The sequence below is a fragment of the Malus sylvestris genome, chromosome 7, assembly GCF_916048215.2.
Source record: "Malus sylvestris chromosome 7, drMalSylv7.2, whole genome shotgun sequence".
NCBI classification, from domain to species: Eukaryota; Viridiplantae; Streptophyta; class Magnoliopsida; order Rosales; family Rosaceae; genus Malus; species Malus sylvestris.
In genome coordinates, this window is record NC_062266.1 from 19,350,979 (window position 1) to 19,375,315 (window position 24,337).

The 24,337-nt window shown below is 38.7% G+C and overlaps 2 protein-coding genes and 1 long non-coding RNA gene across 3 annotated transcripts; all 3 read left to right on the forward strand.

Annotated features, from left to right (window-relative positions):
• Positions 1–7,523: 7,523 nt before the first annotated feature.
• Positions 7,524–9,205, forward strand: LOC126629877 (probable receptor-like protein kinase At5g24010). Its single transcript, XM_050300024.1, has one exon. It carries the CDS (start codon positions 7,629–7,631, stop codon positions 9,039–9,041), a length of 1,413 nt encoding a protein of 470 aa, XP_050155981.1. The 5' UTR covers positions 7,524–7,628; the 3' UTR covers positions 9,042–9,205.
• A 380-nt stretch (positions 9,206–9,585) lies between these two features.
• Positions 9,586–9,934, forward strand: LOC126629878 (uncharacterized). The gene is made up of 2 exons (XR_007625882.1): positions 9,586–9,626; positions 9,670–9,934. It is a non-coding gene; the product is annotated as an uncharacterized LOC126629878 (long non-coding RNA).
• Positions 9,935–13,814: 3,880 nt separating this feature from the next.
• LOC126630449 (uncharacterized) lies at positions 13,815–14,809 on the forward strand. The gene is made up of 2 exons (XM_050300581.1): positions 13,815–14,583; positions 14,736–14,809. Exons 1-2 carry the CDS (start codon positions 13,815–13,817, stop codon positions 14,774–14,776), a joined length of 810 nt encoding a protein of 269 aa, XP_050156538.1. The 3' UTR covers positions 14,777–14,809.
• The last annotated feature ends 9,528 nt before the right edge of the window (positions 14,810–24,337 follow it).

Sequence of the window (24,337 nt, forward strand, 5' to 3'; positions counted from 1 at the left end):
GTTGAGATAGAACAATTGATGATGTCGTCTGCATAATGGGTGGATGCGAGTCTCAAATTCAAAGAAAGTATGCATTGGTAGTAAAACTCACACAAGCTCACTAATGTAAAACCTAAGGTAAGTAAAAACCCATAGACTAAGAAGAAAAGTGAAAAGTATGCATAATATCTAAAACAAACGTCAAACGGGATGAAAGTAGTAAACTCAATGGAGTATGATCATCCCAGAATTGGTGCCTCATCAAAACCTCGTTAGGTAGCAAAAACCTAGTAGGAAAAATGCTCATAATCGTAGGAAAAATAGTACATTAAGATCAAGTGAGTATGCTTTTGGATACTCCCTCTGAGTTAGACATAACTTCCAAGTAAGATAACTACAAGCAATTCAACTCAAATAATTTACGCATACTGATTCCTTGGAAGAGCTTCTGAAAAATAGACTTAGGCAATGACTTGGTGAAGAGATCGACTAGGTTTTCCTAGGAGCGGATTTGCTTGACTTCAATGTTATGATGATGTTGTTGTTGGTGAGAGTAAAAGAACTTCGGCGTTATATGCTTGATGTTGTCTCCCTTGATGTATATCTTCTTTAACTACTCGATATATACTACATTATCTTCAAAGATCATCATAGGAAGGTCAACGATGAAAGTAAGACCACTAGTGCTTTGAACATGTTCCAGAACTGCTCTAAACCAAAAACACTTATGCAAGGCTTCATTCAAGGCGAGAATCTCAACATGGTTCGAAGAAGTCACAACTATTGTTTGCTTGGTAAACCTCCAAGACATTGCGGTGTCTCTAATGCTAAAGACATAGCCCATTTGAGAAACGTGCCCTATGTGGGTCAAACAAATAACCAGCATCCGCGTAGCCAACAGGGTGAGAATCAACTCGATAACCGAGGGGGGCCGCGGCTCCTCTCGAGGATTCATGGGTGTAGAACAAGCCCAAATTCGTCGTACCCTTAAGGTAGCGAAAAATGTTTTTAACACCATTCCAGTGTCTGCGTTTAGTCGCAATACTGTATCTAGCTAAAAGGTTAATAGCAAAGGAGATGTCAGATCTAGTGCATTGAGCCAAGTATAATAAAGCACCAATTGCACTTAGGTATGGAACTTCAGGCTCCAAAATCTCTTCTTCATCCTCCTTGGGACAGAAGGGATCTCGTTTAGCATCTAGAGTCCGAACAACCATAGGAGTACTTGAAGGCTTCGCTTTATCCCCATTAAAACGTCACAACACCTTCTGGGTATAGTTTGATTAATGTACTAGGATTCCATTTGAACAATGCTCGATCTCCAGGTCGAGACAATATCGAGTTTTGCCTAAGATCCTTCATCTCAAATTCAGATTTCAAGTGAACGACAATTTTCTCAAGCTTTGTGGTAGTTCCGATGAGGTTCATGTCGTCAACATGCACTGCAATGATCGAAAATATGGAATGTGACTTCTTAATGAACGCACATGGGCATAATTCATTGTTCACATAGCCCTGACTTGTCAAATATTCACTCAAACGATTATACCACATATGCCCGAGTTGTTTCAATAGAGTGATATCCTCAATCTAATCGAGAGGGTGTTTCATGGTCTAGAACTATTTGAACCATTCAATGGAAGTCCTTATGGAACTTTCATGTAGATTTCCGTATCTAGATCCCTATAGAGATACGTGGTTACCACATTTATAAGCTACATATTCAGTTTTCAGAAACTACCAAACTGATAAGGTAGCGGTACGTTATGATGTCCATTACGGGGGAATGCGTCTCCTCGTAATCAATCCCAAGGCATTGAGAGAAACCTTGCGCTATAAGGCAAGCTTTGTATTGTACTATTTCATTCTTCTCATTACGCTTCCTCACAAAAACCCACTTATAGCCCATGGGCTTCACATGTGGTGAAGTATGAGCTACATGCCCAAACACCTTGCATTTCGCAAGTGAATCGAGTTTGACCTGGATTGCTTGTTTCCAGTTTGACAAATCGATTCTTCATCGACATTTACCAACGGAACGTGGTTTAATGTTATGGTTAAGCATGATGTCGGTAATAACTGTATAAGCGAATGCATCATCGACAATCATTTCATTCTGATTCCAAACCTCATCCATTACTGCGTAATGAACCAAAATCTCGCAAATCTCGAGAGGCCAGTTTGTCTCATCTAAGACATCACCGTAATCTAAAATAATCTCATGCGTTAGAACAGATGAGTACGTGATGGTTAGACTCAGACTAGAGTCACTAGTTTGTGTTTGTTTCCTCTTCCGGGGTTATGAATCCTTTGAACCAGGGAGTTTGCCACGGTTCAGGGTAAGAGCAGATGATTGGCTAGTTATTAGTGTACCAGGCCACCTGGAAAGTACGGCTGCCCCACCCTCAGAGACTGTCCGGTCTTCCAAGGATGTGTTACAACATACGTTAAGTACGTCCATCCTTACATGTGCTTTTGCAGTGGTTATATATGATTTTGTCACCTTTGCTAGATCAATAAAAGCATTCGGCATGCTTTGAGCAATGCTCTAAAGATCTAGAATACGTCGCACTTTAGTTTCATACTGGGCAATGCGGGGATCTAAATGAGACAAAGTGGGAGTAATTGACAACAATTCACGACGTTTTACATAAGCATGAGTGATCTTATCTCCCCTTAATGATGAGAAGACTGTCATATCAAAGTGACAATCCGCAAAACGTGCGATAAAGAGATCTCCTGTCAAAGGCTCTACGTATCGAATAATGGATGGCGAATCATAACCAACATAGATTATCATTCTTCTCTGATGACCTATTATGGTACGTAGTGGGAGTGCTATTGGCACATAGACTGCGCACCCAAACACAAGTAAATGCGAGACGTCAGGCTCGTATCTAGTAACCAACTGTAACGGTGAATGAGGTTGGGTAGCGGTGGACCTTAGGCGAACCAACATAACTACGTGCAATACTGCATGGCCCTAGACAAATACTGGCAATTCGATTCGCATAACCAAAATTAGAGTTATCATTTGAAGGCACTTCTGCCAGGCCATTTTGGGTGTGAACATGGGTACATGGTGTTCAAGATAAGATTTTAGGTGATGCTCATGTGATACTTTAAGGATACAACGCATCATATCTCATCTAAGATGTCTCATTTGGTCATGCCAAAGCAGAAAAGTGTCATAGGGCCGACCAATTGATGGGTCTCAACAGATCGAATGGTTATCTCTAATATTCCAACTTATCATGAATACGCTTCTGACCATATTCGTAAGAAGTGATACAAAGAAATTCAGAACCATTCTCTTCAGTGGTTTCAACATGATATTGATTACCTCGAATATCTCTAAAGTTCAACAATGTTCTTCCGGAACATGGAGAATAAAGGGCATATTTAATGGTTAATTTAGTACCATTAGACAACATTATACAGGTCTTTCTGTATCCTTTTATCAAGTTGGATGGGCTAGAGAGGGTTGTCAGAAATGCATTTTTAGGTATGAAGTTAGTAAAATAGTGTTGCTCACACAAGATGGTGTGCATGGTAGCACTATTAACCAAACAACTAACTTCCCCACTAGTCATACCTAGAAATAAATTAATTAAATCAGTCACATGCATAAGTATAATTCCATTCATTCAATTAATTAATCGAGAAATAATATCCATAATTCAAAACAAACCAAAACCAAACAAATAATTCCCAAGAAAGAAAAATTGTACAAAAATTAAACCATAAACCTAGAAAATTAGGGGGGGTTTCGGCCACACCTAGTGGGTTCGGCCACTAAGGGTGTAAACACCCTAACATGTCTTAGAAAAATAAAACTTTATTCTTCCATGGAAGCAGATGCCTCCTGAAAATCTGAAGTTTAGGGCCTTAAGGGCAAAGTGTTGGCCCTTTTGGGTCAAATTTCCTCTTTTGGGTGGGCCTCTGCTCTATTGACCTTGGGCTTGTGGTGGGGCTTGCCACCCATTTCCACAGCCACAATGAGGTTTCTATCGGTTATGGGTGCTAGAATTCGTCACATGCGCTTCAAGCGGAGCGTTCAAACCAGTAAGTCGAGCTTGATGATTCTTCAACAAAAACTGGTTTTGCTTTTCAACGAGAAGTAAAACAGAGATTAAATCTAAAAATTTGGTGAACTTTTGTGCCCTATATTGTTGTTGCAAGACAATATTGGTGGCATTGAAGGTCGAATAGGTATTCTCTAGGAGATCCTCTTCGGTTAAGTCCTCTTCACATAACTTAAGCAATGATCGGATTTTACAAACTTCAGAGTTGTATTCATTCATAGACTTAAAGTCTTGGAAGCATAAAAGTTGCCAGTCATGTCTTGCTTCAGGCAAGTAAATGTTTTTTTTTTGTGATTGAAATAATCGACAAGAGCAACCCAGAGGGTGCGAGAGTCCTCCTCAACGAAGTACTCGGTCTGCAGTGCATCATGGATGTGTCTTCGGATGAAGATCATAACATTAACTTTCTAAGCTTCATCGACTGGGTTGTCGATAGGTTCCTCATGGTGGCTCGAAGGCTTTTTGTAGTAAGATGAAACTTCACGTCTTGAACCCACTTTAGGTAGTTTCTGCCATATACTTCCAAAGCAGTGAAATCAAGCTTATTCAAGTTCGACATGTCCCTAAAACAGAGGGTACAACAAAAACATGGTTAGTCATATGGAAAGCCATAGACATACATTGTAGAACATTTAGGTTCTATAGAAATGGTTTGGTTTATTTTACGCATGAAACCTACGAGTTTCATCTGGTAAATTTTGAATGAAAACTTTGGGTTTCAAATGCGCTAAATTCGAAACTACATGTTCCCTTATAAAATGCTAAAAAAAATAGCATTGGATTAAAAAAAATGGAGCCCAACTCAGTGGGCTAGAAGCTGTGTACAGGACAAGGCCCTAAAGAGGTTTAATAGGCCACAGTTTGGTTGCAACGGCAGCCCAATCATGGTTGCAAGCCATTGGCCAGTTCTGGGAAGGAACCCAACAACTAGGATGTTGGTTTTAGGCTTCAAAATGGCACGGGTGCAGGCCCAGCATGTGCTGGCTTGCGAGTTGGTGCTCACAAAGCCCAGCTGAAGTTGGGGTTTGGTTTTTCGATTGAGGCAGTACAAGCCTAATAGCTATAAAGCTACTGGCCGGTTGGGCCGAAGGTTGGCGAATCCCAGCAAGCAACACGGGCTTGCTGTAGGCAAGCCTAGGGCATGGAATGAGGCCCAACAACATAGGGTTGCTGGTAAGGTTCTTTTACGGTCCTGCAGCCCCAACTCACTTCCAAGAAGCTTGCAGCTCTCAATGGACAAGTGAGCTGGGGCTGCTCGACCGTAAAAGAACCTTACCAGGCTGAGGCTTGGGTGTCGTGCATGTGCAGCAAAGCCCAAAGGGCTACTACCATGTGGTCTAGACGTCATCCCAAGGTGATCCACACGGTTAGGCAGCTAGCTAGCGACGGAGCTCAGTGGCGGTGAGCCGCGGCTTATGACGCAAAAATCCTAGATTTTTTTTCTTTTTGAATTCTATGGTTAAAAAACCTAATTGCTTCTAAATTAATTTTGATACTTTGACTCACAAATTCCACATAGCATAATTGATTATTGCATGAACAAATATATATATTGACAAAATATATGAACACATATGCAATATATATATAATTGAAAGGAAAATATAAATATAAGGGGTTTATGCATTATGAGGAATGTTTTCATACTTCGAGGTCATTTCAAATATCTTAATTTATTTTAAAAGAACCTGATTAGCAGAAAACAATTATGCCTTTGATTGTGTAGAAGAGAGCCTCCTCCTACGATCATTCAGCTCCTTAGCTTATGGCAAGAGCATGTTGATAACGTGTTGCAAGCCTAAATTACTGAATTGAATTCATGACTAGAAATGGAGAGCGCCGACGGCAAGAGAGAGAGATAAGAAAGATGTAATTCTAAGGTGTTTGTTGTATCACCCCATTGTGCATTTATTTATAGTAGTAAGATAGGTTAAATCTTTACCCTTACAAGCCTAATAGGATAATATCTACTAAAGGGAATATTCTAAAGATATCCTGTTAAATTTCAAGTAGACGGGCCTAGGGCCCACTCCAACAACATCGATATTGTCCCCACTTTACCACCTGCTCAATCCTTCAGGTATGGGGCTTTAATCCAAAAGGCACAGGTGTTAGTTAGAGTGGGGTAATTCTATTTAAATTGATTTCTTATCTCCCTCGGTCTGATGTGGGACAATGGATTCCAACACTCCCCCGCACGTGAGACCTCATTTTATGGGTCATACTTGGAGTTCCACACATCGACAGCCAGGTGGAGCCAAGTTGGGGCTCACCCATTCACGCGGGGCCAATGGGGACCCACCCATTCATGTGGCATCTCTTAGCCTACGTGGAGCCAAGTCAGGGCTTACCCATTCGCGGGGGACCAAAGGGAACCCACCTGTTCACGTGGCAGTACGAGCTCGTCCCTTAGCTCTAATACCATGTTAAATTTCAGGTAGACGGGTCATGGGCCCACTCCAACAACATCGATACTGTCCCCACTTAGCCACCTACTCAATCTGTCAGGTGTGGGGTTTTATCATAAAATGCATCGGTGTTAGTTAGAGTGGAGTAATTCTATTTAAAGGGCTTGTTCTCAAGCCTTCTGGCCGATGTAGGACAGAGGAATTCCCCTGCACGTGAGACCCCATTTTATAGGTCACACGTGAAGTTCCACACAACGGCAACCACATGGAGCCAAGTCGAGGCTCAATCGTTTGCACGAGGCCAATGGGGACCCACCCATTCACATGTCATCTCTTGGCCTACGTGAAGCCAAGTCAAGGCTCACCCGTTCGCACGGGGTCAAAGAGGACCCACCCGTTCACGTGGCAGTACGAGCCCGTCCCTTGGCTTTGATACCATCTTAAATTTCAGGTAGACGGGTCATGGGCCCACTCCAACGACACCGATATTGTCTCCCACTTGGCCACCTACTCAAATAGTTAGGTGTGGAGTTTTAATACAAAAGGCATCGATGTTAGTTAGTGTGGGGTAATTCTATTTAAACTTATTTTCTTCTCTCCCTCTGTCCGATGTGGGACAATAGATTCCAACACTAGATACACTAAGATTTACACAATCGTATTCCTAATTTAATAGAACTGCAACACTAATGAGTTTTTAGTAATTATCAAACTAAATCAAACTAAATGGACAAAACAGGGACACTTGTCCACATCCACCTGATTTTTCTAAGAGAGGAACAAAATTACCAGCTTAACCCACAATTTCATACTATCTAAACCCGAACTTGATGCAATTAATTCAACTTCCTTCCACCCCTCACAATTCCAAAACCCATATCAAAGGTGTACATGAGCTAAATATTTGTTTTGGCTACGTGCGTAGCCCAAAAGACCGTAATTATTTCAACAACTATAGCATTTTAATTCTGTTACGAAAAAGAAATAAGATAAAAATAAAATAAAATAAAATAAAATAAAATAAGAGAAAATAGACCAAAAATGACTGTCATTGATCTCAAGACTCGGATTCTACCACCACTCAAAAAACGCCCACCCGAAACTCAAGTCTCGGTCTTCCTCTTCCACCATTTCTGAATTCTCCAGACTCCCTCCCATGGAGTTTCCGTACATAAACCTCCTTTTCTCTCTCTCGCTACTTTCTCTCTCTACCCTTTCCGCCCTGTCTCACTCCTACTTCGCTCCCATAGACAACTACCTCGTCGACTGCGGCTCTACCGCGGAATCCCCCGTCGACAACCGCCGTTTCGTTCCCGACTCGTCCAACCCTGACTCGTCCCTCTCCTCCTCAACTCGCTCCATCCCGCTCAGAAATGAAAACCCAGTTCCCAATTCGCCCCAAATCTACAGCACGGCCAGGGCTTTCCGGCAGCCGTCGAAATACGAGTTCCAGATCCGCGACCCAGGGACCCATTTGGTACGCCTCCATTTCCAGACCTTTAATTCTTTGAAATTGGATTGGAATGATGCTCAATTTCATGTTTTGGTCAATGGGTTTGTGGCTTTGACCGACTTCAGAGCTACAAAAATCCCCGTTGTTATGGAGTTCTTGATCTGGGTCGATTCCAAAAAGCTTGTAATCGAATTTGTTCCTGCTAAAAAATCGTACTTTGCGTTTGTGAATGCGATTGAGGTGATTTCTGCGCCGAAGGATCTCGTTGCTGATACAGCGAAGTTTGTGAATGATGAAAAAGTTGAGGGTTTTAATGGGTTAATTAAGCAAGCGCTTCAGGTTGTGTATAGGGTTAATGTGGGAGGTTCTAAAGTCACCCCGTTTAATGATACCCTGTGGAGGACTTGGGTTACTGATGATGAGTATTTGGAATCGGATTCTGGGTCGAAAAGGGTGTATTTTGGTGGCCGGATTAGGTATCAGGGTGGAGGGGCTAGCAGGGAAGTTGGTCCCGATAATGTGTATAATTCGGCCCGGGTGATTCATAGTGCGACTGCTTCGATTCCGCATGTCAATATGACATGGGTTTTTGCAGCCGTTGGAGGATATAAGTATCTTGTTCGGTTGCATTTTTGTGACATTGCTAGTATTTCGATTGGATTGCTGTATTTCAATGTTTATGTGAATGGGAAATTGGCATATGAGAATTTGGATTTGTCTATGGCTGCGAATTACATGCTGGCTTCTCCGTTCTATGCGGATTTCGTGGTTGATGGAGAGGATTCAGGTGTTCTGTCCGTAAGTGTAGGACCTTCGAATAGGAGTGTGCCTTATGCCATGGATGGGATTTTGAATGGCATTGAAATCATGAGGTTGAATAACTCAATGGGGAGTCTTGATGGTGAGCATTGTGCCGGGTGGGTTTTGAGGAACTGGCCAAGAGGAAATGTTGGTGAGGCGGTTCCTTTGGTTGCTGCCGCCTGTTTGCTGCTGAGTATATCATTGGTCATACGAAGGAGGATGAGTGGGAAGGAATTCGTGGGATGGTCGAAACTTCCCACAGATGTTTCAGAAGTTAATCTCAAGCATGGAATCACACAGCTTTCGGTTAAGTAAAACAGCAGTACAGGATCAATAACTACCAGCTGATGTTTTGTAGGTTTTGAGTTTGAAAATGAATGTTGTATTGTTATTCTATAGGTGATAGGTTGTATGAAACAGTATGTAATGTAAAACTTTCACGTTTGCCAATCTAATGAGTAATGAACTCTTGTCAGATATTCTAACACGACTCTACTAAGGGCTGGTTTGGTATTGCTGTGCTTTGAAAAAAAGCTGCTGTGAGAATAAGCGGCTGTGCTGTGAGAATAAGCGGTTGTGAAATAAAGCCAGTAGAGTGTTTGGTAAACTTTTTTGTGAAAGTGCTTTTGGAAAAAAAAGCAGGATGATAGTGTGTCTTTTCATTAAAGGAGCACTGTAGCTCCGTGTGCTTTGAAAAAAACAGCAAATAGCAGCTTCAGCTTTTCCTTTGATTTTCAGCTTATTCTCACAGCAGCTTCCAAAATAAGCTATTTTTTTTCAGTTTACCAAACACAAAAATGACCCTCAGCTTTTTTTCACAGTGACTTTTTTTTAAAATCACCTCAATCCCAAACGGGGCCTAAATCAATGGCTCCCGTTCACAATCTAGCAGCAAAACATGTTAGGCCGTTTGGCAAGAGAACGTTCCCAGATAATACCGCAGTCTAAGTTGTATCGATTTCGTGCTGCGTTACACACTGGAGGCCCAGCGATTGCTCAGTTGGGTAGCTTGTCACACTTTCAGTTCTCACCGCAACAGCTTTTTGCAGTTTATCCGACTCTTGTTTGGGTTTATAATTTTGTATGTACTGGATATTTTTGGTTTAATTGTTGATAGGTATTTATTACTTTTATCATGTTAATATGCATGTCTCAGTTTTGTATCTTTTGGATAATTTGTTAAAAGTAATAGTCCTACTTGTTCGTAATTTATGCAAATAATAAGGAATTTGTTTAGGTTATATCTGATAGGGCAAACCACAAAGCAGCACACAAATTTTCTAATGATTTTCTTTATTAACACTAGGATTTGTCAATTGTAGCATATGAAAATAAGGATCTTTCCGGCAGAATATTGTTTCGCCCAACTACTTAAAACTTTACAAAAACTATGATGTTGTTCCTATTGACCTGCCATCGAAAAATAATTATTAGATAGACTTATACTTATCTAAATTCAACAAAATTTTATATGCAGACACCAGACACATAGAAGTACACAAATTTTTGGGATTTTTGAAGTTGATTTGCTATTTTAATTAAATCCAACAAAACAAGAACAACAACAATGATAAAATAACGAAAACAAATTTTAGTTCACAAATTAAGCAAACGAGTTAGGGAAAGTGCTATCCACCACCAAATAATCATGCAACACATGTTATGTTTCATTCAAATTCCTACTATTTCCAGATGAAGATGCTCAAGTTGGTTGATTGTTAGAACTCAACTTATTACTCTCTTACGTAGTATGTTAAGAGAATGGTGTTTTCGACTTAACTTAGTTCCTAGCATGCAATCTAGAATGACGTGTTCTAAATTTAACAAGTAGAAATCATTAAGAACAAAAACAGTTTGAGTTATCACAAGACATTATAAGTACTGGCGTTATCTTACTTATCTTAGAAATTGATTCACATGTGAAGTGATTGAGTATGTAGATTCAAATTATTATATTAATATTGAGGCTGGAACACAAAATTGAAGATGGCGCCAACCAGCATGCACTTAGACTAAAGTTTCTGGACACCCAAGATACAAGACCAAACACCAAGCAAAGCGTTGAGAGAAAACAATCTGCTTAAAAATGCAAAAATTGCTCATGTAACTCATATAAAACAGCCTTAGAATACTACCTAAAAAGAAATTATACGAACCGTGACGAAGGAAGAAAAAAATAAACATAAAACCACTATTCTAAAAATCTCTGCCTAAGCTAGGCGGTTGGCTATCACCCCGATTAGTCTCTAGGCGTTTGAAAATGAAGAAAGTGTGCCTAGACCCGCTTAGGCGTCTGCCCAGCCCACCTAAACCCACCTAGGCACCCACCTAAGTTGCGACTCTTACTGAAGTCCGTCTAGTCCGCCTAGACGCTATGCCCCAGCCCGCCGCCCGACTAGTGCCTAGTGTCTTTTAGAACCTTGCATAAAACCCAGACGAAGATATCACATTGAACTCCCTAACAGAAGTTTGCAGCCATCATTTTTTCTACAAGAATATCTAATTCCAGTGAGACCGGTAAGTTGATTATTGTAATAAATAAAAATTGTATATGAGTCGACCTTCGATGTCGCCTCAGTGCTCATCATCCAATCCTTTCAATAAATGGATGCCTTCTTCACCAGTGTCAATCAGTTACCTATTGATCTTCACATGATCGGATCGACATTCATTACTCTGCAAACAGAAATGTTAAGGGTAAGGGAGAAAAACAACTGAGCGAGCACAATTTGTTGTCAAGCAGGATAGACTTACAGGTCCGACTATAACCTCATTTCTCTTCAAAAGTTCTGGTGGATGACATGACAGTCTCTCGTCAAATCTCCAAGAAGATCATGGTATTCAGTTAATGCGGGATGTGACTGAAAAGCATATATCAATAGAGGATAACATTAATCTAGCGACACAAGAGGCAAGGAATGTAGACACTAGTTATTTGGCCGAATGTGAACACTACTTTAAGCAATAAATACCTGCAGGGTGATGCTATATGCTTTCCACAACCGCATATCGGGCTGGAAAAGATCGAATTGAACCTGTGCAAATTTAATTTGGCATCACTCGCGGTTGAAAGGTCATCCATAAAGCGTCTGGGCTCTCGTACAAAAATTTTCAACAAAAATATGCCTTCCTCAAATGTGGAAATGTGTGAATTTGTCAGTTAAGAGCATGATTTATGTTAGCTTAAGGTTAGGCGAAACCATGACATACACAAAAACATCATCCTGAGCTCGGCACCACTTGTCATTGGCCTTGGGCCAAAGCCTATACTACATCTTGTCCATAATAAGTGTGATGTCAACATGTGCTAAAGGAACTCAAGCGTAGGAAAAAAGTATGATGTCAAACTTCCCCAGATTTACGCAAGCTAAACGGTTCCTTCAGCAAGTTAAACCTGACAAGTTTAGGACTAGCTATTTTGATTCCTTCCTATCATTCGGAAATCAGAGTGAATGAAATGAGCAAAGCAAATGACAATGATGCTGATATGCTCATCATATGGCATAGACTTGTGAGAAATGAACCGTGTTGTACCTAAGATCGTCTTAAAAGAGTGGCCAGAACAACAATCCACTCTTTGAACTTGACAGAGCACATACGTGCCAAAAGGAATTCTGCATCAAACCGGCTCTGTAGTGTACCCATTTGGAGCTGGAAAAAGAGAACCATGTTCAGTCAGCAAGGCAAAGCGCAACAACTTCTGTAAGATGTGACAATGTGGCTTAATTCCAGCCCTGAAGCAAAATTCTCCAGTAGAGCACTTCCATTTCTCTCTCTTTGAAGATATTGCTGGCATAAATTGTTAGATCTATTGGGTGATGTAATGTCAAGTGTCATAATCTTGTAGTGCCAAGTGTCATCATCTGGTAAACTCAATTTGTTAGAGAGAAAGCTTACTCAGTAAGCTACTAGATTACTATAAATACTAGAGAAAGACTATATTGTAAAGTTAGTCTTTGACAGAATATAATACTCTCTCACATTTCTCTTAGTTCATATTCTTCCTCTTCGTTCTTTCATTTCTGGTTTGTTATGATGGTATCACGAGCCCAGGTTCTCTTGATCCAGAGAGGTTGCGATGGAAGATCGATGGCGCATGGTGGTTGTGATTGGTGATCTGTTCTGCGCCTACAAGAGAAATTGTTTGGATTGATTGAAATATTGGTGAATTGGAGGCACGAGGCTATTTTTCTCAATCTTGAATGATGAATTTTGATGATCTGTGTCTATGGTTGCATCTTGAAACTATATGGTTGGTTTAAAGATTTGAGTTAAAGGGTAATTGTTTGAGCATGAAGCTTATTTTGTTGAATTTGGTTGCTAAATGGGGTTCAAGATTGTTAGGGCACGAAGCCAAAACTGTGAAATTTGGTGAATTTTGAAGATCTCTTTGAGCACTAAGCTTCTGTATTTGCGAAATTTGTTTGTCTCCCAATTAAAATGACATCTCCAGTGGTTAAGATTGAAGGGTTGTTGGGTATGCTTACTATGCGTTTACAAGATGATAATTTTGCAAAATGGGTGTTTCAATTTCAATCCGTGTTGGAAGGATATGACTTGTTTGATTACTTTGATGGTACCAATGTGTGTCCTCCTAAATATGTTATCTCTTTGGAGGAAGGAGTGACTAAAGAAATCACTGAAGCTTATCGTGCATGGGTTAAAACTGATAAAGCTCTACTGAGTTTACTCATTGCAACTCTTGGCGATGAAGCTATTGAATATGTAGTTGGTAGCAAGACTGCGTCTGAAGCATGGGCTAATCTGATTGATAGATATGCTACGGTTTCGAGAGCACGGATTAATCATCTTAAAACTGAGCTGCATACAATAAAGAAAGGTCCTAAATCTATTGAGAAGTATCTGTTGCGACTTAAAAGCTTGAAAGATCAGTTGCTAGCTACAGGAGAAACAATCTCAGACAATGATTTAATTGTAGCAGCGCTTGCTGGTTTACCATCATAGTACAACATGATTAAAACTATTATTGTGGCAAGGGAGTCATCCATTACTCTCAAAGAATTTTGAGCACAATGACTGAGTGCAGAGAAAACTGCCGAAGAATCTCAGGGATCATTACAGTTATCCATGGCTGGAATGTTTTGTCAAGGGGAAACTTCTCAAACTGGTGCAAATAGAAATTTCTACCAAGGGGAGTCGTCTAATACTGGAGCTCAGCGTGGTTTTCAGTCTAATGGCTTTGGTTTTGTGGGACACTCACAAAGATCTAATGGTAATGGCTCGACTGGAGGTCATTTTTCTCAAGGCAGTATACCACATCAATTTCATTCTAACAGGTCTAATGGGGGCTTCAATGGTCAAAGGTATCATTCTCGACCTCGGTTTAATGGAGGCAATGGAACTACTAACAGGGGTAATGGAGGTTTTTCTGGTAATGGCAGTTTTTCTGGCAATAATCAGTTTCACTCAAAAGAGGGCTCAAACTGGAATCATTGGAATGGTTATAGTGGGCAGAAATCTGGGATCATTCCTGAATGTCAAATCTGTAATAAACGTGGTCATACGGCTCCTAACTACTACTATAGAAATGAGCAACAACCTGTGCAGCCACATAGCATTCCTAAATGCCAAATCTGTGGGAAAAGGGGGCATGTGGCATTGAATTGTTTCCATCGTAGCAACTATGCTTATCAAGGCGCACCTCTACCACCTACTTTAACTGCAATGACTGCTCAGTCTACACCCGAATTCAATGCTGATCAAGCTTGGATTATGGATATTGGAGCTACTCATCATATGACAGGACAAGCAAGTGATCTGGATATGCTAACACCGTTTGAAGGAGATCAAAAGATTACTGTTGGCAATGGAGAATGTTTACCAGTGAAGAATACCGGTTCCTCTTCTTTTCGAACTCACTCTAAACCCTTATATCTTACTACTGTGTTGCATGTTCCTTCTCTTGCTGCAAACTTATTATATGTGTATACTTTATGCAAGGATAACAAAGTCTATGTAATTCTTGATGAATGGGGTTTTTGGGTGCAGGACAAGGTAACAAAGGCAATCTTAATGAGAGGAAGGAGTAATTGAGACCTGTACTATATTCCAAAGAGTCTTTTCTTCAAGAATAATATGCAGCAGTTCAAGATAACTCCAAAGGCATTTCTGGGACAAGTTGTGAAGGCTTCTTTGTGGCACCATAGATTAGGACATCCAGCAAATGATGTATTACATAGTATGCTTTCTCATTCTCAAATACTGTATACTCCTGATGTGGATCGACATGTGTGTCAATTCTGTCTTAGTAGGAAAATGACTAGACAAGTGTTCTCTGCTAGTTCTTATATTGTTAAGAGACCTTTTGAAAGAGTCAGTAGTGATGTATGGGGACCATGTTCAATTGTATCTGTTGAAGGATATATATACTATGTGATTTTTGTGGATCATTATACCATATTTACTTGGTTCTTTCCTCTGGTGTATAAATCTCAAGTTTTCTCTGTGTTCAAAAAGTTTTATGCGATTGTTCAAAATCATTTCAATGCTACAATTCAGTTTTTCCAATCTGATGGTGGCGGGGAATTCACTAGTACAAACTTTAAGAAATTTTTGGACTCAACAGGAATTGTGCACTTAGTATCCTGCCCTCATACACCTCAGCAAAATGGAATTGCTGAGCGAAAGCACTGCCATATTATAGAGACTGCAATCACTCTTCTGTCTACAGCAGCATTACCTCATAATATTTGGACTCATGCTTGTGCTCATGCAATTTTTCTTATAAATAGAATGGTGTGTAAGTCTTTAACTATGCAGTCTCCTTTCTATAAACTGTTTGGTTATCATCCTCAGTTGCATTCTCTAAAGGTCTTTGGTACAGCAGTGTATCCACTTTTGAGACCCTATAATAAGACTAAACTGGAAGCTAGAACAGATCAATGTGTGTTCTTGGGATATGTGTTAGGATATAAAGGAGTGGTGTGCTATCACAAGACAAAAAGAAGGTTGTTCATTTCTAGGCATGTGATTCATGATGAGAAGGTATTTCCTTTTCAAGGTTCAGAAAAATTCCAGCAATTACATAAGAGTCCTCATTCTACTTGTAGACATCCTATCCTTGTTCCTATAGTCTTGCCGGTGCATTCCAGAAGTATATCTCAGTCCTCAAGTATTGAGGGTCCACAACCATTCACTCAGTCAGTGGGTACTTCACAGGTTTCAGATTCTTCATCAATGGTGTCTACATCTTTGGATCAGCATTCGAGTGGTTCTTTTCAACTACAGGCCTCACCTTTGGGTACAACTCCTTCTTCCTCTCCCTCACAAAATGCCATGTTACCTGTCCATTACCCTGTTCAAATTGAGGTACCTCTCTCTCTGGAATCTACTCATTCAACTTCTTCAATTAGTTCTACTCAACATCATGCATCTGATGTCCTTGTTTCTACCCATCCCATGCAAACACGCTTAAAGACTGGTGCTATTACTATGAGAGATTATAATGCTTTTTCTGTTATTACACATGGGTGTGAGAATTCTGATTGGTCATTATGTAAAAGTTCTTGTATTGGTTTCACTGCGGTTCTAAACATTGTTGAACCTACTGAACCATCATCCTTTAAGCATGATGTTGCTCTTTCTGAATGGAGAGATGCCATGACTGAAGAGTTTCTTGCCTTACAAAACCAAGGAACTTGGGAGTTAGTTCCTCAACCCTCTGACAAGAATGTAATTGGTAGTAAATGGGTATATAAAATTAAGCGAGATCAAGACGGGAAGATATCAAGGTATAAAGCTCGGTTGGTTGCACAAGGTTTTAGCCAAGAATAAGGTTTGGATTATGAAGAAACCTTTAGTCCTGTTGTCCGCCATAGTACTGTGAGGATTGTTTTAGCACTGACAGCTGCAAATAAATGGTCTTTAAGGCAACTAGATGTGAAGAATGCCTTTCTTCACGGGGAATTACAAGAAGAAGTTTTCATGAAGCAGCCTCAGGGCTTTAAAGATCTAAACCATCCAGATTATGTGTGCAAATTGGTCAAATCTTTGTATGGTCTCAAGCAAGCACCCCGTGCTTAGAATTCCAAATTCACCTCTTATTTGCCATCTTTGGGCTTTATTGTCTCAGATTCTAATACGAGTTTGTTTGTCAAATTTGTGAATGGACATGTGGTTATTATGTTGCTATATGTTGATGATATAATCATCACTGGATCTGATACTGTGTTAATTCAGCAAGTCATTGACGATTTGGGTGCTGTGTTTGAAATGAAAGACATGGGCAAACTCACTTTCTTTCTTGGGTTGCAGATTACCTACAACGCTAATGGTGACCTGTTTATTTCACAGTCTAAGTATGCTAAGGATCTGATTCGGAAAGCTAGTATGGTCTCTTGCAAGGCCTCACCTACACCCTGCAAACCTCATACACAACTACTTAAAGATGAAGGAACAGTGATGCCTGATCCCACAGTGTTTCGCAGTTTGGTAGGGGCATTATAGTATCTAACATTTACTCGCCCGGATATTACTTATGATGTCAACTATGCTTGTCAGTTTATGTCCCGTCCTACTGATATTCATTTTTCTTTGGTCAAAAGAATCATTAGATATCTTCAAGGGACTGTGGAATGTGGTCTTACATACTCTTGTACACCTATTCTTGATCTTATGGCATATAGTGATGCTTATTGGGCCTCGGATATTAATACCCGGCGATCCACAACTGGTTATGTTGTTTTTCTTGGACAAAATCCGGTTTCTTGGCAGTCTAAAAAGCAAGCAGGTGTGTCTCGGAGTTCAACAGAAGCAGAGTATAAAGCTTTGGCTAATACTGATGCTGATGTCACTTGGATTAGGCTCATTCTTCGCGACCTGAAGGTTTTTCTACCACAACCTCCTCTTCTTCATTGTGATAATATTTCTACTCTTGCACTCTGCTCTAATCCAGTTTTTCATACGAAGATCAAACATTTAGACATCGATTTTCACTTTGTCCGTGAAAGAGTGCAAAAAAGAGATCTCCAGGTTGAATATATTTCCACATCAGATCAAGTTGCTGATATATTTACCAAGGGTCTTCATGGACCATTGTTTTTGCAGCATTGTTCAAACCTTAAGCTTGGTTTTCCTAGTTGAATTTGGAAGAGGGGAGTATTGAGTGATGATTGGATAATTACTGTACCAATCACAAACTGGAATTCTGTGAATTCTCAGTTTGGATTGAGGGGGAGTATTGAGTGATGTAATGTCAAGTGTCATAATCTTGTAGTGCCAAGTGTCATCATCTGGTAGACTCAATTAGTTAGAGAGAAAGCTTACTCAGTAAGCTACTAGATTACTATAAATACTAGAGAATGACTATATTGTAAAGTTAGTCTTTGACAGAATATAATACTCTCTCACATTTCTCTTAGTTCATATTCTTCCTCTTCGTTCTTTCATTTCTGGTTTGTTATGAAGATCAACTTAGCATCACTTGATTACAAAAACAAAACCATCCTAACGAGTAACGATAACTGCAAGCTTATCTTACCACTAAATCAAACTGAGTGCCTTTCCCAAATGCAACTAGCTTTGAGAGCTCTTTGGCTGACATCAAAAAGTTAGCATGGCTTTCTACGATATTCTTCACGGAAGCAACATGTGCGTTCTGCTCCTTAAATGAGGTGCTGCTCGAAAGGAATAACTAGGTCTGACAGATGCAAAACAGTACATAAGTGTGCACCAAACTCTTATCCAAGGACTGCTTTCTGAAGTTAGTATGGAAACCGAAATAGCCCAAAATTTTGGGAGATGGTCTGTCTGAATCTGTTGATGGCTGTTCATATTCCCTTCCAGATCTCAGCAAGAACCTCAACTAAAAATTTATATAAGAAAATTCTGAAAATCTGCTGAATACTATGAATTTATAATGAGACTATCCAACCTATAAAGGGAAATTGATTTTCCGGTTCAATATGTATAGGCCAAAATATCATAAGTACATTAAGAAATAACTAAATCTGACATGGAATATATAATTTGACGTGGGCATGAGTCAAAAGACTTTTTTTAGTTTTTAACCTTACATACAATATTATTGAATAAAATAAATCTTTTTAGGGACTAAAATCAAGTTTTTTATAAAAATTTCACAAAACTATAAACTCTGCATATTCTTATGTAAACAAGGGATACAGAGGAAGCTTTTCATTTTAGGTATTTACCATCAGCAAAAATGGCAACTTAAACGCCATGAGAACAAGGAGCATGGATGAAGATTTTTAGCATCAGCAAATTGCCATTCTTATTTTCTCCCTAGTTTTGGATCGATTTAAAGGCTTCAATAAATTCTAAAATATTTATTTATTCTTCAAATAGAATGTGTTTCCAGTTTCGCATTAGACCCGTGAGTATATTTAGGTCTATTCAATTGAGTTTTTGGCTTTATGTAAAAGTTTTTATAAAAATTGAACTTATGAATTTTTAGGCTAAATTTGGTTATAAAGGCTAAAACTCGTTTTTTCTACTCTTCTACTAAATATTGATTGCTAGATTGAATATTTTGTCTTCTACTATCATGATTGTGTGTTTTTATTTTGGTTTATTTTTTTAGTACTCTTTACATTTAACCTCATTTCATCTAGTTTTATGTCTAAAAAAGTTAAATGCCGGACATGATACTTATGGTTTGTAGACTTGGCATTAGTGTCGTGTTTCTCCTGTTCGTATCGTTTTCGTGACATACTCGATATCTTAACGAGTCGTGTCGTGTAACACCCGTTAAAGTAAACGGGTAACATGCCCGATCTGAAATCAACCCGTTTATTATCAAGTAATATGACCCGACCCATTACCCGTTAAAGAAAATATATTTTAAATCAATAAATAATGAAAATGAAAAACATAATTTGACCCAAAAAATAAATTGAAAACATAATACTAAATCAGTATATGCATACCACATTGTCACTAAATATTACTTCAAAACATAGAAAAATAAAAAAAATTGTCTTTCAAGTATTACATACTCCAAAATAAAAGCCTAATGAAAAAACATTAGACATTGCTACAAAATACTAAATGTTCAAGGATATGCAAAATGAAGGTAGTTGCATTTCAAGGTTGAGGAACTTTGCACGTTTGTATATGCTTTCACATTTTTCATAATTGTTCATTAATTGTTATGAATTTTTTTTATTTTGAACTCCCTTAAAATACAATTCATGAGGGTTTGTATGATTTTAAAAATTCAAACGACAATGTACCTATACTCAAAGTGTAGAGGATTTGATCACGAGCGTTTGCATATTTTTTTCACATTTTCTACACTTGTGAATTAGTTATTATAATTTTTTTCATGTGTTTGGTATTTTTAAATTACTTGATATTTTTATTTTTAATGTGCTTTATAATTTTTAAATCTCTCTTTGCCTATAGTATACTAAAATAAATAAAACTTATATGTTTTACATTTATATAGAATAATAATGCAATAATACATATTCAATATACAATATATACATATACACTATATGTCATATCCTAATCCGCATAGTAAGATATTGTCTGCTTTGGGCCACGTCCTCACGGATTTGTTCTTGGACTTTCACCCAAAACGCGTCTCATTATAGAGAGGTGGGCATGTACATATAAGGCACATCACCTCATCTCTTCTAGGCAATGTGGGATCTTACAATCCACCTCCCTTAGGGGCCCGACGTCCTCGTCTGCACACTTCCGGCCGGGGAGTGGCTCTGATACCAAATTGTCACATCTCAGTCTGCATAGTAAGATATTGTCCGCTTTGGGCCACGCCCTCACGGATTTGTTCTTGGGCTTCCACCCAGAACGCGTCTCACTATAGGGAGGTGGACATGTACATATAAGCCACATCACCTCCTTTCCCCCGGGCGATGTGGGATCTTACAATATATAAAAAAAAATCTATTGCCAGGAATCGAACCCGGGTCTCCTGGGTGAAAGCCAGATATCCTAATCGCTAGACAACAACGGATCAGACAACTGTCACATCCCAATCCGCATAGTAAGGTATTGTCTGCTTTGGGTCACGCCCTCACATATTTGTTCTTGGGCTTCCACCCAAAACGTGTCTCACTATAGGGAGGTGGGCATGTACATATAAGGCACATCACTTATGTAGGATCTTACAGTCCACCCCCTTAGAGGCTTGACGTCCTCGTTGGCACACTTCCAGCCGAGGAGTGGCTCTGATACCAAACAGTCACATCCCAATCCGCATAGTAAGATATTGTCCACTTTGGACCATGCCACCCAAAACACGTCTCACTATAGGGAGGTGGGCATGTACATATAATGCACATCACCTCCTCTCCGTCAGGCGATGTGGGATCTTACACTATGGCAATTATATTTTATAGTAAGTCTTTTAGTAGTTTAAAAAATTAAAATCATCAAAATAATTTTTTTTAACATGTCAAAACAGGCTACCCGCGTGTCACCTTCATGTAAACCTATTAAGGACTCGTTATTAACGGGTTATTATCGTGTGACCTGATAACGACCCGATTAGTTATCGTATTGACCTGAAACCCTTTATTTTCATGGCGTTTACGTGTTGTGTTAACGGGTCATGTAAAAAATTATCAAGTTTATTTGTGAGTGATCACAATTATTACGATTTATTATTTTAGGTCTTGCCTTAAATAAGATAATAAGTTATTAGAGTTTTCGTCGGTATCTTTTTTTTTTTTTTTTTTCGTTATCGACGATATTTAAATAGAATAGTACCATAAACCATATCGTTGGGTAGTAATAAAACGATAGTAATGGGGAGATCATATTCTAAGAATACTGCTAAGGAGCCAATGTAATAAGTCGTTCCTCTTTTAAAGACGATTTGACCATTTTATTGTACAAATATTATAATTATAATTGTTTATTCTTTTTAGCATCATTTAAAGATCATTTCTAGAAAAGCTGACATTTCATGATGAAAGATGTTAGTTATTATTCTTTTTATCACAAATAGTCCCTAAAATTGACCATTACCATCAAAATGGTCCTTCAAATAGAAAATCAATGTAATTCTTAAAAATAGATGTCACAACTTAATGTGGTCATTCCATCATAATTCTATTGAAAATCAATGTAATTCTTGAAAATAGGTGTCACAACTCAATGTGGTCATTTCATCATAATTCTATTAAAAATTATGTTAAGTGCTGATGTGGTACATAAATTGACCATATAAGTGCTTTTTTTTTCTTTCTCAAAGTGGTTCTTGAAATTAACCTGTGACATCAAAATAGTTCCTGAAATTGACCTACAACATCAAAATGGTCTATGAAATTGAAAATTGATCAATGTAGTCCCACAAGTAAGTGTCTCAAATCAATGTAGTTCTTCCATCACAATTCTGTCAAAAATTTTGTTAGGTGCTGATGTGACACATAAATGGGTCACAAGAGTCCAATTAAATTAAAAAAAATACATATAGGCTTAATAATTTAATAGTTAATAAAAAAAATTGTCAATTCAAAAACTCAGTCCTACAATCACCTCTGTTCCCAATCAGATTTCTCTACCTCATTCGCTCTCTATTCTCTAAAAAAAATCTTAGTACGTCGACACCTTTTAGCGAATTGAACCTAGATCGAAATCACCTTTGGTGACAGCTTGGCCGATTGGCAACAACTTATGGGACATCACCGATAACATTTAGGCAATCAACATCCTCACAACCTTAATCTTTTTCTTTTTTTGAAAAGCACAACCTTAATCTTGGGGAGCTTTTTTGGCGCTTCCTTGGTGGTATGGTGATGCAAAGAACGGCGAGGTTTGCCTTGAGATAATTAGGTTATAACCAAGGTGCGTCTATTGTTGGTTGAAAACTATTTTCACACCCCATTTTAGACCTTGGTTAAGCCTTATGCCTTTAAGAATTTATAGAAGGGAACTCTCTTCAGAATAGGCCATCCTATAAGAAAAAAAAACTTCTATTGTGCAAAAAGGTATTTAGACAAATTTTTTAATTAATTATTAAACCCACCATCAATACATAACAAATTTTTTTACAGAATTGTGGCGGAATGATCATATTGATTTGTGACATCTACTTTCAAGGATTATATTGATCGATTTCAATTCCATGGACCATCTTGATTGTATGGGTCAATTTCAGGAACCATCTTGATCGTGTGAGCCAATTTCAGGGATCATTTGTGATAAAAACTCATAAATCTTGTGAGATCCATTTATATGTCACATCGGCACTTAACGGAATTTTTAACATAATAGTGACGGAATGACCACATTGATTTGCAACACCTATTTTTAGGGACTACATTAATTGATTTTTAATTTCAGATACCATCTTGATAGTGAGGGTCAATTTCAAAGATCAGTTGTGATTAAAACTCATTTAAAAATATTATAAGAACAAGTTAAAGGCGTCCGAATTGCGTACCAAATATGTCGGGCCTAGATAGCCAGTTGCCTAAGAGCAGCTCCAGCCATGGGAGTATCCTAGGGGACAGGGGAGAGGAAAGGGCATGAGGCCCTGTGAATCAACTCCAGCCTTGAAGAGCCCAAGCTGTTGAGAAGGCCTAAGCAGAAGGCCTGTCAACTTTTGACAGCCCGTGAGCCCGAGCTCCAAACCCTTTTTTTATTTTTTTCTGTCAGGCGCGTGCACCCCACTCGCGCGTGGGGGCACGTCGCCCGACAGCTTTTCAGAAAAGCAGTCCGCTTTTGCAGTGGTCTCAGTTACCGTTGGGAAGCCACGTGGCTTCCCACAGTCCGTTTGATCTCAACGGCTCCTTAATTTGGACCGTTGGATCTCAATGGTAAAAAAAATAAAAAAATCTTATTTAATATCAACCGTTTGATCTGAGATCAACGGTCGATACTAATATGCTTTATAAATAAAGAAAAACTAGTTTTAAAATTAAGAAAAGTTACCGTTATGACACATGGCACAATCTGGAGTGTTGGAATTCAAATTTTTTAAAATCCAACGGTAGAGATTAATTATTTGAATAAAAATTAAAAAAAATGGAAAAAGTCCGAAAAAATCGTAAAAAATCTGAAAAAAAAATGTAAAAAATTGTTTTTACTTTTCTATAAATACCACTTCTTCTCCATCTACCTTACACCACAATTGCATATTTTCTCAACTACTTTCAATCAAATTCCTATCTTTCTCTCAAAGTTTCAATCCAATTTTTTTCCACAAAATGACTACTAATGCAGATACGAATTGGTCGCTTCTTGAAGATGTTGCGTTGTGCACTAGCTGGGTTGAAGTTACTCATAATTCCCTTGCGGGTAATGAGATGCAGTTGCGAGAAATGTGGAGTTTAATTCATACCAAATTTCTTGAGCAAATGAGTGGGAAAATAACCAAAGAATCGATGTTCAGTCGTTGGAAAATACTTAGCCATTCCTTTAGTACGTGGAGAGATGCCTTGACACAAGCTAGTAGTAATGTTCAAAGTGGGGCAAATTATGCGGATGGGGTAAGAATATATTATAATTATTTGTTTGTATTATTATTTTGTTACCTAATTTGATTATAATTATTTGTTTGTATTATTTATTTGTTACCTAATTTCATTATTATTATTATTTGTTTGCATTATTTATTTGTGACCTAATTTCATTATTATTATTTGTTTGTATTATTT